The sequence below is a fragment of the Nannospalax galili genome, unplaced genomic scaffold, assembly GCF_000622305.1.
Source record: "Nannospalax galili isolate Female #2095 unplaced genomic scaffold, S.galili_v1.0 scaffold328, whole genome shotgun sequence".
In the NCBI taxonomy this organism is placed as follows: domain Eukaryota; kingdom Metazoa; phylum Chordata; class Mammalia; order Rodentia; family Spalacidae; genus Nannospalax; species Nannospalax galili.
Window position 1 is genome coordinate 918579 of NW_008358342.1, and position 18175 is coordinate 936753.

Genomic DNA, 18175 nt, shown 5'->3' on the forward strand with positions numbered 1-18175 from the left:
ACCAAAATATATATATTATCATTATATTATATTATGGCACGAATGGTGACATATTTCTGTAATCTCAACATTTAGGAGGCTGGGGTGGGAAGATTGCAGTTTCAAGGCCAGCCTAAGCTATGTAGCAAAACCCATCTCAGGAGCTGGCAAAATGGCTCAGCAGGTAACAGTGCTTCCACCAAGACTAATTATCTGAGTTTGCTCCCCAGAACCCACATGGTAGAGGAAAACTGACTCCTACAAGTCATTCTCTGACCTCTACATGTGCACCAGACCGCCACATGGCAGGTGGAAGTCCTCCACATACACTAACTAACTAACTAGTTAGCTAGCTAGCTAAATAAATAAATACTCTCTCAAAAAGCTGTATGTCTATATTATATTAATCAGTCAAAGTAAGGGTTGAATTTATGGAAGCTAAAACTAATTCTAAGAGATGAAAATAATTAGACTCCTTTTTTAAAATTTTTATTTTATGTGTATAAGTGTATTGTTTGCATGTAGGTAAGTGCACCCATGTCGTGCAATGCCCATGGAGGTCAGAAGAGGCTGTCGGATCCCCTGGAACTGGAGTTACGGACAGTTGTTAGCTGCCATGTGGGTGCTGGGATTCAAACCCAGGTCTTCTGCACATCCAGTGTTCTTAACCACTGAGCCATCTCTCCAGACCCTAGACTCCTCTTTTAAATGGCATTTAGAGGGCTCCCAGTGTTGATAAGCATTCTCTTTTTTTTTTTTTTTTTTTGAGACAGGGTCTCCCCATGACCTCAGCTGGCCTGGAACTCACTATGCAGACCAGGCTGGCATGGAACTTGCAGAGATCAACTGCCTCTGACTCCTGAGTGCTGGGATTTAAAGGCATGCGCCACCATGCCTGGCCTGTTGATAGGTATTCTAAAAGCATCTTTCGTGGATGTTAAATGCATGGTAACTTGACATTTTTTAAACCATTTCATACAAATCCAAAATGATCCAAGCCTTCATTTTTGCACTCATAAATCTGGCCAGGATTTGGTTGGTTCCTTTTGAGTTTAAAGATGGCATGAGCCAGGTGTGAGTTCAAGACCAGCCTGGTCTACATGGTAAGTTCTAGGCCAGTTGGGGCTATAGGGAAACCCTGTCTCAAAAAGACAAAAACAAAAAAAAGAAAAAAATGACATCATGATGAGACAGCCCTTGTGGTTCTGTGACCAGTGATGGAGAAGCAGAGTGTGCCATGTCTCAGAACTGAACCACCTGGATTTGTTTCTACCTTGCCACTTCCTAGTTCTGTGATGGCGGTGACTTGACATCTCAGCCCCTTAATTTCCCTGACAATATGGGATGCTAAGAGCCTCCATCTCAAAGCATTACAAAACGAGTTCTTAGAGCAGCCCAAAATAAGTACCCTGTTTTTGTGAGTCATTATGAAGATAGCATTACTATGGTCAGCTTGTGAGAACAGCAGTACCTGGTGTTTTACAAAGGATTCCACAGGATTCACTCGTGCAGCCTTCATGGTAGAGAAACAGTGGCAGACTCCACCTTACCTTCTAACTCATTCCCCATCATGATGATGTTTGTCACAGTCCTTAGGGGAACACGACTTCCTTTCCTGTTCTAGGAAGAGTTTCAGGATGGTTAGTATTAACATGGCAACAAGACTGAGGACATACGGTTCTAACCTTGTCCTTTCCCCACGTTTCTGCCCCCAATCCTCATTGGAGACTGGGGACTAGATCCCTCAACTCAATGGCACCTGTAGCACTCGGGTCTTATGATTTCCCATCCAAGTCCTAACCAGGTCAGACCCTGCTCAACTGATGAGTGTGGGTGCATTTAGGGTGGTGTAGTTGTAAGCACTCCAATCTTATATTCAAAATATCACAACGCATGGTGCCTACCCCTCTTCGGAAATACCACCTATATCTGACCTACTGAATTACATGTCATCAATTCATGGAGAGCTCTTAGGATTCCTGTGATATACTAGGACTCACTCGAGAAAGTTCCAATATGCAATGAGAGAGAGAGAGGCAGTAATTCTTGCTTGATATTGTCACAGCATTTTTAATCTAATGAATGCCATTTGTGGAAGACCTGCTATCATCCATGAGGACAGATTTGTTGTTAGTCCCTACTGAAGTCACACTCTCTTTGCACTTTCTTGCAGGGAGAGCAGAGGAAGTTGTATCACTAGTGCATAAACCAACAGCCTGCACAATTGCTCAGAATTCCGCAGAGAGAAGTGTTGAAATACTGCCTGCTCACCTGAAAATGAACTGGGGAAGGGGCATATTTTCCAGAGTCAGTCATGACAGGGTGCAGCTAACATGATTCTGCCAGCCATGATGTGTGGGGCAAACACAATTCTGCTGTCAGGTACAGACTACCCCCGCCTGTTCTCCTATGGACAATAGTGCCTGTCTCCTTTCCAGCAAGGACTGCTCCCCAGCATGAGCACACTGTCTCTCCATAGTCTACCCATGTAGAGCCCCTGTTCATCATTCCCTCCCTGTTCCTGCTTCACTAGGATGGCTTCCGTTGAGGACTCAAAGGAGATCCTAGAAGTAATAAAACAACACAAAGGCAAAGGGATTCCTTTAGTATCCAACCTCCCTCTGCTTTGCATCCACCCCAGGAGCAAACACTTCAGCATCAATGAACCCTGCAGCAGTTGTTAGGTTCTGAATTTAAAACAGGGATACCACAGCAAGAGTCTGTTTAAAGCCAGGCAGGCTATTAGCTCATGGGTCCAAAATGTGGAGAAAAGAGTCAAGGGCTGACAGAAGCATATATGAGATTAGCTGCACTGGTCAAACAAAAAGTCAGCAGGCCGCCAAAGCCTTATGGCACTGCTGTGTGTCATTCCACAGATAGCCAGCCAGTCTGTGCAGCCATACTGTCTTCTGTGCACAGAGCAACTGTGAGGGGCAGAAACTACTCAGCTACAGGTCAACACTGCGTGTGGCACCTTCCACCCACACTGGCTACATAGTTTCCAGGACATGCTTAGTTGCCATGTGGTCTATAAATACATATAAGCTTTCTCAGGGCAGAACTTGATTTATCTGAAGGGAAATCACAAACACTTTTTATAAAAAATAAAATATTTTAATAATAACCTTATTTTAATAATATTTAATATTTCCATTAAAAAGTGAAGGCAGCAAAGCGATATTTTGATGGTTACTAAAAGTGGTGATGTTTATGTGTTTTGTGCCATACTGCAGCAAAATTCTCTAATTTGTCTATGCCTATATTCAAAATCGTGGTTTTCAGACTACTTTTTCACTGAACTGATCCTCACACATTTCTGGTATTTTTACTCTGAATCAGATATTATCTCCTCTAAAAAGCAACACCTAGAATTATATCCATTACTGAACTATCAGTGGAGTGTCTTAAAATATTAAGACAGGCAGAAGAAAGGAAGAACATTAGTTATTCCAGAATTCCTTTATGTTTCTCAGCCTTGCCAATTTCTGATTGCTGGGAAGGAGATAATTCTCATAAAAATATGAGTTAAGATTTTGCAAAATCAACATGTATGGGGGAAACGGTAAGGATGTAGCTATCCTCTGAGCATATCATGTAATTTAATACACCCCTGAAACAAGTGTGTGCTAGTTTCTGACACAGTGCAGTGAGCTTCAGAAATGTCCTACCAATGCATGGCGTGGCAAAACCAAACTGTCCTTTCCTACGCAAAAGCCCTAAACTCTCACACAGTTTGTGATCCCCAAGTGGAAATACTGTAATCACATGAAGATTTGAACGATTGACAGTCATGAGGTTTATACCCTAAAAAAGCAGTGTCATTGGCAAGCTCTGCTTTTGTGTGTGTGGTACGAACCCTTTGGGTTGCAGTGCAGTGTTATGGTGGGATCCATGCATCCTATTCACCAGGGGTGGGAAGACTCCCTTCACCTGTGCTGATCTAATCCAGATGAAAGTCATTGTCAGAATGTTCACACCTGCTACTGTTTTGATTTTCAATTCAAATAACTTCCACCCCTGGCTTCTGGGTAGTCACATTAAGTTAATCACTTCAAGAAAAGGGGAATATAAAATGGAAAACAAAGAGGAACTCCCTGTACATTACACACAGTACCCTAAGGGAATCAGGTTGTCACAACCTCCTTTCTTCCAAAAGGGGAATCCTTTGCTACAGGGAGTCAGTTTAGGAAAAAAGACTTAGTTTTATGAATGCAGGAAGTGTAGGATAGAGGAACTATCCTGGGAGCAACCATCTCCCTCAGTCACTTTAACAGTGGAGTATGTTAGAAGTGAAGTAAGATGGATGCACAATGAGGCCTCATTCAGGACAGAATGTACATACATTTTCCACAGGTGCATTTTTATATTGCAGAATGTTCAATCACTTGCTTAAACCCACTTAAAATAAGTGCTTAAGGGGGACAGGGGACAATCTCAGTTATTATTCCTCAGGCTCTGTTCACCTTTGTGTGTATGAGTGCACTGTCTGCATGTGTGTAAGTGCATTCATGTTGTATAATGCCTCCAGAAGTCAGAAGAGGGCGTTGGATCCCCTGGAACTGGACTTACAGATGATTATTAGCTGCCATGTGGGTGCTGAGAATTGAATCCCAGTCCTCTGCAAGAGCAGCCAGTGCTTTTAATCGCCGAGCCATCTCTCCAGCCCCCCCACCCCCTTTTTGAGACAAGGTCTGTCATTAGGACTTGGGGCTCACCAATTAGGCTAAGCTAGCTGGGCAGAGAGTCCCAGGGATCCACCAGTCCATCCGTCCCTGTTGCGCCCCCCTCCATGCTGGGATTACAAGCATACTCTACCACACCCAGCATGCTCGTGCTTACCCTTGCAGAGACCAGGGGTCAACCCTGAGTGTCTCTCCATTGCTTCTCTACCTTATTTTTGAGAAAGAGTCGCTGAAGCTGGGGCTTGACAGGCTTGACTGACTGGTCAGCAACTGTCCAGATTCTGAAATCCACCTCTCGGCCCCTATCCCTACCTCCAATGCTGGGGTTCCACACCAATGTCCAGCTTTGCCAAGTTTTTACACAGGTGCTGGGGATCCAAGTTGCAAGTCTTCATGCCTGCCCAACAAGCATTTGCCCACTGAGCCATCTCCCCCTCCCCCAAGATTGTTTTTTCTGCATTTTATCCAGAAACATCATCCATGAATGGGTTGTGGAGCCATAGGTAGAGAGTCCCTCAAACAAATCTATTTCCTATGAAAACAGTTTAGTCAATTTTTCTATTTAATTGTTTTCATTTGGTCACACCCTAAAGCACAAGTCACTGGCTATCTTTTTTATATGCCAAGAGTATGCACCTCAGAGAATTGTTTGGGCAGGAGCTGGTAATATAGATCAGAGGTAAAACTCTGTCTAGGTTTAGTCCCCAGCACCAAAACCAATCAACAAACGAATTGTTAAGGAAAGGAAAAAAATCTTATTCTACATAACCTACAGACTGACTCAAGGATTTATCAGACTGGAACAAGTCATAGGAGGAACAGAGCAGCTAGTAAAGGTGTTTCTGCTCAGGGGCCAGGACTATGCCTCAGTTTTCCCTTTACAAAAACGGAAAACGAATAATGTCTATTATAAGCTGCTGAAAGCATTCGATAATGTTTTGGAGTGTTCAGCCACGTGAGTCACAAAGTAAAGTAATGATGAACAGTATCATTTTGACATCAGGCTGGGGAGCTATTGACAATCCTATGACCAGGGAAAGGCCTAGGTGTGGGAGATAAGCAGCCTGAGGCAGGTCTGTGGGCGTTGAGTGCAGCTTGCCATCCCTCTCAGAGACAGAGTACTGACATTAAAAATTCTACACAGCCGGGCATGGTGGCGCACACCTGTAGTCCCAGCACTTGGGAGGCAGAGGCAGGTGGATCTCTGTGAGTTCAAGGCCAGCCTGGTCTACATAGTGAGTTCCCGGACAGCTGGGGCTACAGGGAGACCCTGTCTCAAAAAGACAAAAAAAAAACAAAACAAAAAAACAAACAAACAAACAAAAAAAAACTATACAAAAATGCTACCTAAAGAAGCAAAGATTTCCACTAAAAATTATAATAAAGCAGCACAGGGGCTGGAGAGATGGCTCAGAGGTTAAGAGCACTGGCTGCTCTTGCAGAAGATCTGGGTTCAATTTCCAGAACCCACATAGTGGCTAATAGCTGTCCATAACTCCAGTTCCAGGGAATTCAACACCTACTTCTGACCACTGTGAGCAATGCACAATACGGATGCACTTACACACATGCAGACAATACACTCATACACATAAAAGGTGGATCTCTGTGAGTTCAAGGCCAGCCTGGTCTACATAGTGAGCTCCAGATCAGCTGGGACTACAGGGAGACTTTGTCTGAAAAAGCCCAAAAAGAATTTTTTTTTTTTTTTTTTTAAAAAAGCAGCACAGTGTATTCACTTTTTACAGTTCCAAGTTTACAGTAATCCTTAGCACCACTGAAACTGACGGGTGAAATGAGATCAAAATGAAATCAAATAAAAGTCAGAAACAGCTTACTTTTGGTTCTTCATTGTTACTAACCCAACAGTTATTAAACAGAATGTGCAACTGTTTTCTTATTTATGGCACACACACACACACACACACACACACACACTCCATGCTTCTGGGCAGGAATAGTAGATGACCCTACTAAAATGACAAAGACAGTCAAAAGTCACTATGCTTTTCCCCTATTTTTTTTCTTTTATTTATTATTTTTCTTTTATGTGTTTGAGTGTTATGCCTGCATGTAGGTAAGTGCACCCATGTCATACAATGCCCGCAGAGTAGAGAAGAGGCTGTCGGATCCCCTGGGACTGGAGTTACAGACAGTTGTTAGCTGCCATGTGGGTGCTGGGATTCAAACCTGGGTCTTCTGCAAGAACAGTGTTCTTAACCTGTGAACCATCTCTCCAGCCCTGCTTTTCCCCTATTTTAAACATGTGGATTTCCTTTGGATTCTCACTCATGTACGCGAAAAGGAAAACCCCAGAAACCTGCTGTGATCATTCATGCCACCTGAGTCCATAAAACATGAAACTACTGCCAGTGATGACACAAAAACTTCAGAATGAACAAAAAGGCAGTGCCCTGGATTGCAAAATATGAGGCATAAGTCCTCTTAAGTAGATTTTAATAACTTATTTCAATCTTTAAAAGACTTTCTTCAGTTTTATCTGATATATCAATAACATTCACTTGAAAATGTAAAACAAAGAGTGTATTAAACTTCTTTGACACTTTTGAGTTCTCAGGAAACCACACACACCATTCTATTTAGATGACTCCAAATAATTTTCATATGAATGGCTAAAGTGCAGAAATGCATAATTTATTAGGATTTAAATAAATCTGAATAAAAAGTGCTTTAAAGTTATTGGTGGTAACTTTTTTAGCAAAGAAAAACACTACAACTCTAAGAAACTAAGTTCTATGTGTAAAGGCCTTCCTTACCTTTAATATTGTGCAGCAAAACCTGCTGACGGTTCTGTAGTAACAGGATATATGCTTTTAGCATTGAATGATATAATTTTATTGTCTGTGGTTTTGAGACAAGCTCTCTCTATAGCCCCAGCTGACTTGGAACTTGCTATGTAGACCAGGCTGGCCTCAATCTCACAGAGATCCACCTGCCTCTACCTCCTATAAAGGCATGCATCACCACACCCAGCAACATTTTTTAAAATCACATGACACAATCCAATTTTATTTTGGGGAAGCACTACCTAAAATCCGGAATTAATCCAGAATTATAATCATCTTTTGTTTCAGCACTTTCTCTAACATAGTTACCCTGGAAATGTTCCCCCAGGCTACAGAATTGACCAAGAACAGGGGGCTAGGCGATGGCTCAATTGGTGAAGTGCTTGAGCATGAAGACCTGTCTGTGGATCCCCAGCACACTCCTAAATAGCCCCGCCTGAAGTCCCAGCACCAGGGAGGTAAAAGGCAGGACCTCTGAGGCTAGCTGGCCAGCTGGCTTTGCCAAATTGGTGAGCTTGTTTCAGTGAATGGTCCTGTCTCAAAAAGAGACAAGGGAAGCAGTACAAGAAGACATTCCACATTGACCGTTGACATCCATGTACAGTGCACGATTGCGTGCAATCACAAACACATATGCATACACAAAAATGTACAGTCATACAACACACAAATGTTTGGAAATAAAAACCTTTCCATTGAGCCGGGTGTGGTGGCACAGGCCCTTAATCCCAGAACTTGGGAGACAGAGGCAGGTGGTGGATCTCTGCCAGTTCAAGGCCAGCCTGGTCTACATAGTAAGTTCCAGGCCAGCTGGGGTTACAGAAGAAACCCCTCTCTCAAAAAGACCAAAATAAATCTTTCCATTGGACCTATTAGGTAATGCCTAGTTTTCTCATGAGCTGTCAAAGAATAAAAAGCCTTCTCTCAATCAAGGCTGATTTCATCTTTTTTTTTTTTCAGATGACAACTGTACTGTAACAATTACTAGTCAGTAAACATTTTTCAGTTGCCAAACTAGTGAAAAGCAGAAATCCACAAGAATTTGAAATGTTACTAAAATTAAGAATCTGAAGTAAAAAGCATATTACAAACAGAACAATGATGTGAAGATCAGTTTTATTCACTGAGAAATATGTTCTTTTAAAAATCCATGGCTTAAGTGTTAACTAAATGAACACTGCTCTTCTCAGCACTTTGTCTAGAAAATTCAGTATACTATATGAAAGCAACATTAAAGCACGGAAACTTATTTATGTACAACATGATTTTTTTAAACGCCAAGGTTAAAAGGCACCAGAAATATTGAAAAACACAAAGCAGCAAGGTAGAAATCCTGTAAGATTATCATAATTCAGTTTACTACAGGAAAAATATTTAAGATAAGATTGAAAATAAAATAAACATAGGTTATGATATGGCTAAATTATTGCAAAATATATCGAATTGGCTGGCTGTACAGTGTGGAGGTCACAGAAAATTGTTACTTTAAACTGCTTCTCCACAAATTAGCATGAATAAACACTGTTTTCTAATACGCTACTGAAAAGCATGGTGGTGTTCCCCAAGGGAACTTGGCTCCAATCTAAGTCAGATGAGATGGATAGAGCCAGGATGACAGTATTTGACAGACACTAATAATAAAGATAAATGACATTCTGCAGACTTGCAATATTCCATTTTATTAGAAGTAGTAGAGCACAAAGGTTAAGAACCTGAGCTCTGGAGTCAGTACTGTATTCAAATCCTGGTTCCACCCCTACAGACTGTGTGACCTCAGGGAAACCACTTAACCCTTTCCAAAACTGAGTTTTCAAAGTGTAACAAGGAGTTAGGTATGCCACCCTGAAAGGTTGTTGTAGCATAGAATGTAGGCAACTTCTTAGCCCATGACTAGCTCTCAGGCTGCATTTAAAACTTCCAAACTGATTAGTTTTAAATTACAAGTCAGTTTAACTGATATTTGCTGATACCATGAGAAAGGTTTTTATTGCTTAAGGAAGATTTGTATATGTCGACTGGAGAGATGCTCAGTGGTTAAGAGCTCTGGTTGCTGTTGCAGAAGTCCCAGGTTCGAATCCTAGCACCCACATGGAGGCTGTAACTCCAGTTCCAGGGGATCCAATGCCCTCTTCTGTCCTCCTTGGGTACTGCACAACATGGGTGCACTTACATACATGCAGGCATTACACTCACACACTTGCATAAATATAAATCAAAAATTTTTTTTAAGATTTGTATATGGGCAAAAGGTTTAGAAATACTGGTGTACAAGTGCCTTCTATTACCACTAGTGCTGACTGTGTTTCTTCACAGACCCAATGGATCCTGTTTACCCTGAGCATACACTGTAGGCATGAAATAAAACATCACGCTTTACCTCCTAACTGTAACAATTACTATATGCTAATTAAAGGGAAAAATAAAGTTTTAACTAAAAAAAAAAAACCCTTAAGAAATAAAGAGAAAAATACCAAGATGTTAAAAATGGGGAAAATGTTAATTATTTTTAATACATTGGTTTATCTATTATAATTCTTACACGTTTACAGGAATAAAAGTCAAATCCAGTGGCACAATATTAGACTATGTATAATTCTATGACATCTAAACTGAGTTTCTTTTGAAGAACTGATAGCTAAGATAAACTCCAAATTAGGTAAAAAATTAAATCCAAAGACAAAGAATGTATTTATAGATTTAAATGTATACAGTTGTACTAGCTTCACACATTAGCTATTCTCATGTGTGTATGTACATGCACATTATATATAAATAACGTTTGCAAAGTGACTTGACTTGCACAGAAGTAGCATCCAAATGTAGCAATGTTCCATTCCCACATTCCCATCTCATGAGAAAAACAGCAATTTTTTTCTTTCTTTTTTTCTTTCTGCCTTTTTGAGACAGGGTCTCCCTGTAGCCCCAGCCAGCCTGGAACTCACTATATAGAGCAGGCTGGCCTTAAACTCACAGAGATCTGCCTGCCTCTGCCTCCAGAGTGCTGGGATTAAAGACATGAGCCACCATACCCGACCAAAAACAGCAAATTTTGAAGTTACTCTGAAATTACCTATTTTTTTTTTTAAGGGAGGAAGACTTATTTTAGCTAACAGAAATGCCTATTTTTTTAATTAAGAAGTACAAAATACCCTTCAGGTGAAAGAGCATCAAGTAAGAAATTCATTTGTCTACTTTCACCTTTTAGAAGTTAATTTTGTACTCCAAACCTTTTCCAAGCAAAATCAATACATAAGATAGATACATCATGTCATATTCAGAATAGTATTGATGTCACAGTGAGAGAGTGATTTAAAGACTCAATTCATCCTGTAATTCATGAACTAGTTTTTTAAACTGCACCTTGGAAATCCCAATGTGAGTCCAAACAAAATTTTTTATCTAGTTGTATAAAAACACCAAGTGTGCATTGCATAGTTAAGCCAGGTATTGTTTTCTAAACTTTTGTTTGATGTATGCATGAAAGCTGGGTTACAATGCAAAATGCGTCTCATTCTGAGTTGCTGTGGAAAGACTTGTCAATGCTTTAACACTCAATTTTGCCCTTTGGAGTCCCCTGCAGGCTCTAAGGGTTAAACTCTAGTTAGAGGGCAGCTCAAGGACTAGAACTTAATACTTTAATCAGAAATACAAGTTTATATAGACAGCATGTAGGCTAAGAACTCAAACTGAACAAGTGAGCAGCTTCAATCCTGAGATTTCTTTGTCATCCTTAAAGAACAAAACTAACTTGGCCAGGTCCATAATCAGCCCTTACTATTTTAATTTCAAACTATAAATCGTAGCTCACAACAGCGGTCAGGGAGCAAATGAAAAGGTGAGATCCTAATGACTTTAGAACACTATTAGGAAGATATTTGCCTTTACAAAGAATTTCTACTCTGAAAAAGCACTGATTAAAAAACAGGATTTGACATAAAAACACAGAAAAATAGCAGTGTTTTTCATGTTTATCTTAGACTACTAAGACTGCCCTATGAAAAATGAAGTGTTTGCAAATCACCAACGAATACTGTTCTCTTAGTTTCGCCTGTACCAACTCACCTATCTCAGAATGCTGGATGGACTAGCATGCCAAGGGTGACTGGAGAACAAGTAACAGGAAAATGGCAGACAATCCTCTTTGAATGAGATCCCTTGGCCATAAAAATCTATCTAGCAGAAATGAAAGTGATTTATAATACATGCAATAGTGGTATTCACCCGAGTCATTGGTGGTTAGCTCCTGAAGTTAGTATTTGTTCATTTTTTTTATTTCTTTGAGACAGGGTCTCCTTGTAGTCCCAACTAGGCTGGAACTCAACATATATGGCATTGATCACAAAGATTAAAGGTGTGTTCTTTTTTTTAAATTTTTTATTTTACATGTATGTGTGTGTTTCTTGCATGTAGGTAAGTGCACCCATGTTGTGCAATGCCTACAGAGATCAGACAAGGCTGTCGGATCCCCTGGGAATGGAGTTACGGAGAGCTGTTAGCTACCATGCGGGTGCTGGGATTCGAACCCGGGTACAACCAGTGTTCTTAACTGCTGAGCCATCTCTCCAGCCCCAAAGGTGTGTTATACCATGCCCAGCTTGAGATTAGGTCTTTGATACTGAGAAAAAGTCTGCCTTGCAGACTACTCTAAGTCAACCACTTTATTCATTGACACACGCAATCCTATCCATCTATGTCTACCATAACTAAATTCAGGCTAGGTAATATGTGGGGGCTCATGAGTCAAAACTTATCTTTGCTTCAGCACTATTAATATCAGAATCAGTAAAAACTTCAATAAACCACTTATTTCTATTCACAGAGCTCAATTTTAGCGCAAATTTTCATGTGTACTCTTGGGCAGACAGTGATGTTCAGAATGCCTGCCCCCCGCCAAGCTCCAGAAACAATAAACATTGTGTTATCGAGGTCTATTCAACACAAATGTCTACATGCAACTTCCTTGCCATTCGCCTTATATAAATATCTCTACCTCTTTGAAAAGAATGAAAAAGAATGAAATTTACCCATTCTTCACTTGAATTTTATAACTACGTGAAGGGTATTTTATGAGTAACTATTTTTAAAATCAGAAAGGAAAAAAATAAACAAACAGGAGCCCAAGTGCTATACTGCCCCATTCCCTTTTCCCGTTTCTCATAACAAACCTTTATCACATTTAGGGCTGATGTGTCTCTGACCATCCCTTCTGAAGCTTCGTTTCCTATCTAAATATCCTTCCTACTGTTGGTGAACATACAAATACACTCAACGCTGAAATAATTGCCCTCATAAAACTGTTTGTGCTTTGTAACTGGGATACGACTTACTCATGGCACACAAATCATGGCTACTGAGGCTTGCTTTCTGGACCTTCCATGTCATCTTTCAATCTCCCCGCCCCCTTTTCTGAGCCCAGAACCCACTCTGTAGCCCAAATGGGACTCAAGTTGAAATCTACTGCTTTCAGTCTTCCAAGTGCTGGAATTATATACGTGTACTACCATGCCCAACCCGAATAACTCTTTCATTCAGTCTACCTTGTTGGAGGAGTAAGTCTATTAAACATTTACAATCAGTGGATTTGAAATGAACTTCAGACTGAGCAGCATTCTCATGCACACACAGCATTCACACAAACCCATCTCTCACTCTCACAGGCAAGCATACACACACATTTTCTTTCTTTCCAGAACAAGCCAGAATTACAGCTCTTTTGGTGATTGTTGTAATTTTTTGGAATGGTTCATAAATTTTCCAAATTCTTTAAAATTTGTGATATTTTCATCTTTTTTTTCCCCCAATTGTGAACCATTCCATATTGCATCTTTATTGCAAAAAGTCAACATGCTTCTTAGAAATTCAGATTGTAATCGATAAAACAAACATTACATATATGAATTTAAATGTATAAACAGTTAGAAATTCAACAATATCTCCTATTATACTATTACACAAGTTCACAATTTTGTAAAAACTATAATACAGGCATACTATACATCAAGAGGAACCACTATTCCTTTTCACATGATTTTTTTCTTTTTCTTTTTGAAATAATGATCCATCATGGACCCTTTTCACCCTAACAGGACCACCTTCCAGTGTCTCAGCGGGGGATAACATTTTACCAATGCTACGTGAAGAAATGGAGCATAGTTTTGCTTTCCTTGGGGTTCTTTTTAGGCTTGGGCAGGAATCAAGTAAATCAGGCTGACCGAGTCACACTGGCAACTGTTACTGCTCATCTGCTACATGTAAAGATAACATACACATTAACAGCCGAATTTGCCTCAATTACTATATTTTATCACTGTAAATAAAGATGACAAGAAAACAAGTCATGGTATTCACTTTTAAGAGAAATTCTAACAGTTGGGGATTGGCAGATAGGGGTTAAAAAAAAAATCCCCAAGGGGAGATACACACACACACACACACACACACACACACACACACACACACAATTTACCTGTTCTGTGCTAACTTTAAGCTTCATAATAATATAATTAATCCATATTTTAATTCATTTTTTAGTAAAACATGTTTTAGAAAGGACATTTGAAAAGAATTTCAGTTCTTCTTAAGGTACATTGAAAACCCAAGTTTTATACAAATGACCCAAAACCTTAAGAAGAAAACACCTATCTGGTTCTTCACTTTAGCACTTTCCTCTTTCATCCTCTGCCCTCAACAACTAAAAAGCCAAACAAATCCTCAATTCTCTATAGTGAGTGTAAAAAGATGTCAATTTTGAGGTTAAAAAAAATCATATGAAAAGGAATCTCATTCTGTTGAACTGTCAGTCTACTGAAAATTTTCTTACAGCTTCATTAATTTACTGTAATTTTCAGTTTCCAAATACAAAAATACAACAATTCTTATTGAAATCTATACGCTGGTAGTTTTAGTACACAAAAGAAAAAAACCCAAACAAATTATTTACAAAATTATACAGTTTAAGAAAAAACTTTGTACAAAAAATATATAAATCCTTTGTTCCCTCTATCACGTTTAAACGTCAGGACTCAAAATATTCACCACAATGAATCTTTCCAAATATATACTGACTGAGCCACAGACATCAAGAAAATTTCATTAGAGATAATGAAGAAGTAAGGAGCAAGATGCTTATTGTAGGTCCCTCATTCTAATGGTGTCCTTTATGAGCTTGTTTGAGCTTCAGTGTTATCAGAAACATGACAATACCCTCAAGAGGAAGTTCCATCACAAAAGGACAACTACACAAACTTAAAAATGATCTGGGTGTTTGACACATCATTCCAGAACAATATGCAGAGTGGAAAGATGATCAGAACATGGGACTGAACTTCTTGTATCCAAGTAAATCTAGAGTCCTGGTGGTTTTAAGTTTCTTAGTGAATAGTTTCTATTTTGAGAAATAGTCTTTACCTCAGGGAACAAAATCCTTGATATAGTGGATCAACAAGAACCTTCTGAAGCCAACAGGAAGTTTCAAATTTTCACACCATACATATTAAAACACAGATGTATATATCCTTGAAAAAGTGACATCCTATGTACAGTAATCATTTTATTTCCCCAGGGGTCAGTACAGGGTAGTGTTGCTCCTCTGCTTGTCCATCTAACATTCAGAACACAAGGACGTAACTTTACACATATATTTTACTTAACAGAGTGTACAGTAAAAATGCACACAATAAAGGAAACTGCCTACTCAAGTATGTGTATGTTCATGGACAGCAACAGCTACAAAATTCTGAAAATATAAGGTCATCCGATCAATGTCACGTTAGGACTCCCGTTTATTACTAGCTTACCAGGTCCTACCCCACACCCCAGCACCTCACCATCATGGTTTAAATTTAAGAAAAGAATTTCAGACACTTTTTAATCCTTTTGTGTAACTATGACTATGCTGAAGCTTTAAACGAGGGGAGGGTTAGCCAGTGACTCTTTCCTCTAAAATTCTTCATTTATTCTCACCATTCTCACCAAAACATCACTTATTTATCAAGGTGACTGATTTTTTTTTATATACTGTTTTTTGGGGGTTGTTTGGGTTTTTTTTTTTGTCTTTTTGAAACAGGGTCTTCCTGTAGCCCCAGCTGGCCTAGAATTCACTATGGAGACCAGGCTGGTCTTGATCTCACAGAGATCTGCCTGCCTCTGCCTCCCCAGTGCTGGGATTAAGGGCATACACAACCACGTCCAACTTGGTGACTGATTCTTGATGGCCCAACTGAATCACTTATTTCAGTAAGTCAGGCCTATTAATCACAAGGAATGAGGAAGAAAGGAGGGAATGAGTGATGGGACAAAAGGTATATGAGGTTTTTAAAAGAGAGGACCAAGTGACCGGATGCTCGCCACCTACCAAAACAAAGGAAGATCATCAGGGGACAGTTCAGGAGCTAGTGTGATGGAGGCAGAAGTGCCACAGTGCTAGCTATACTGCCCTGCAACATTTATGAGCAGAGTTTGCAATTTTCACTGTAGTACTACTGCACAAAAAACTCTGGAAAAAAAAAAAAAAGACTGAATACAAAGTGGGCTTTTCCAACAGTAAAAAAAATAATAATAATAAAATAAATTTATTTTTCTTCCAAGACAACACTTGAAAGCAAAAGGGTATTTAAGCTATAAATATAATAGCTCCTACTGTCTGAGGACCCATCCATAATAGCTAAGAGTTAAGAAATTCCAGGCCATTTTGACATTTAATGAAATTTTATCAGCAGATTATAATCCAAAATAAAATTTCTGAACACCCTGTCATTTACATTGTAATCCGACACCAACAGCAACAAAAACAGGTGGTGTGGGAGATAAGGCTCTAGAGAATCCATGCCATTCTTGTGGATCTTCTCAACTGTAAAGTCACTAGGCCTTTGGTGCTTTAATATCCCAGACAATTATGAGATGTGTTTAAATAGCAAACTTGCTGTCCTTAAACCTACTGTGTTGAAGAGAAAAATAAACAAAATTTTTTGGCTCATTGACTTCTTTAAATAATTTTAAAAAGTTGTTCTTCTAAACAATATTTCTAAAAATTATACAGCTCGCATCAAATTTCATCTTCGCCATGAACGAGACTCATACTCATCTTCATCTTCATCATCATCATCATGCAAGAACAAATCTGAGGTTTCTGTTTCCTGAAGAAACAAAGGATAAAATCTGCTTAGTCGTAGACAAACACTAAGCAAAACAGCCATCTGATAAGTAAGCAGAGCTTCTGTACTTGATAACCTGCCCCATTTCCCACAACACATTTTTCAAAACAGACTATTACTTCTTATCCTCTGTTTATTTTGAAAATATTAATAGGAGATTTCCATTCTAAAATCATCAGGAAAATAAATACTAAGTGAAAGCCAGGCAAGCAAATTTGTGATTCTGAAGGCAGCCTGGGCCCTTATAGGGTCAGACCCTAACTGAAAAAAAAAAAAAACCAGGAGGTTGGATGTGGTGGTGCATGCCTTTAATCCCAGCACTCAGGAGGCAGAGATGGGTGAATCTCTGTGAGATCAAGGCCAGCCTGGTCTACTGAGTTCTAGGTCAGCTGGGGCTACAGGCAGACCCTGTCAAAATAAACAAAAAATATTAAGGGGATGTTTAGAAGAAAACAAAATCTATGAGAACTGTCTCTAATAAAAATTAATTGACTTTATTTCACTAACTTAAAAGTGATGAAAATATGGGCATGGTGGCACATGCCTGTAATCCTGTAATCCCAGCACTCGGGAGGAGAGGCAGGTGGATCTCTGTGAGTTCCAGGCCAGCCTGGTCAACAAAGTGAGTTCCAGGCCAGCTGGGGATACAGGGAGACCCTGTCTAAAAAAGACAAAAAAAAAAAAGGAAAATAAACACTTAAAATTCACAAATCTCTCCTGGAACATCTATCCAATTATTTGTGAGGAATGAATATGCTATCTTTCCCATGACACTAACATATACACATAAAATCATACATAAAATCTAAACTCTTGGGTATATGCCAAGGAGTGGTATAACTGGGTCAAATGGTAGGTTCATTTGTCAAATATCAGGTGGCTGAAATTGAATTTTCCATAGTGGTTGCAAGAGTTTGCATTCCCTCAAGCAGTGAATGAGTGTTCCCTTCTCCACGTCCTCGTCAGCATTTGGTATCATTTGTTCTCTTGATCCTAACCAGTCTGATTGGGGTAATGCGATACCTTAGGGTGGTTTTAATTTGCATTTCCCTAATTACTAACAATGTTGAACACTTTTTGAGATGTTTCTTAGCCATCTTTATTTCTTCCTTTAAGAACTCTCTGTTTAGATCTTTAGCCCATCTTTTAATTGGGTTATTTGGTTTCTCACTTCTTTGATTTTTGAGTTCCTTATATATTCTGGATGTTAAACCTCTGCCAGATGTGTCACTCATGAAGATTTTTTCCCACTCTGTGGGTTTTCTCCATGCTTTATTGATTGTTTCTTTTGCTGTACAGAAGCTTTTTAGCTTAATGAAGTCCTACTGTTGACTGTTGGCCTTAATTCCTGAGCAACTTCTGTCCGATTTAGAAAATCCTTTCCTAAACCTATCTCTTGTAAGTTTCTGCCAATATTTTCTTTTAATAATATCAGGGTTTCCAGTTTCACATTGAGGTTCTTGATACATTTCGAGTTGACTTTTGTGCAAGGTGAAAGCTAAGGATCTAGTTTCATTCTTCTACAGGTGGAGATCCAGTTTTGCCAGCACCATTT

General features: G+C 39.4%; 1 protein-coding gene across 4 annotated transcripts in view; it reads right to left on the reverse strand.

Moving 5' to 3' along the window:
- Positions 1 to 13179: 13179 nt before the first annotated feature.
- The window catches only part of Rbm27 (RNA binding motif protein 27), a 102497-nt gene continuing 97501 nt past the window's right edge, over positions 13180 to 18175 (reverse strand). For all 4 annotated transcript variants that reach the window (XM_008821640.3, XM_008821638.3, XM_008821639.3 and 1 more), the window contains one exon: positions 13180 to 16602. In XM_008821640.3, coding sequence (XP_008819862.1) covers positions 16519 to 16602 — 84 coding nt within the window. In that variant the 3' untranslated portion in view covers positions 13180 to 16518. The remainder of the gene's footprint in view (positions 16603 to 18175) is intronic.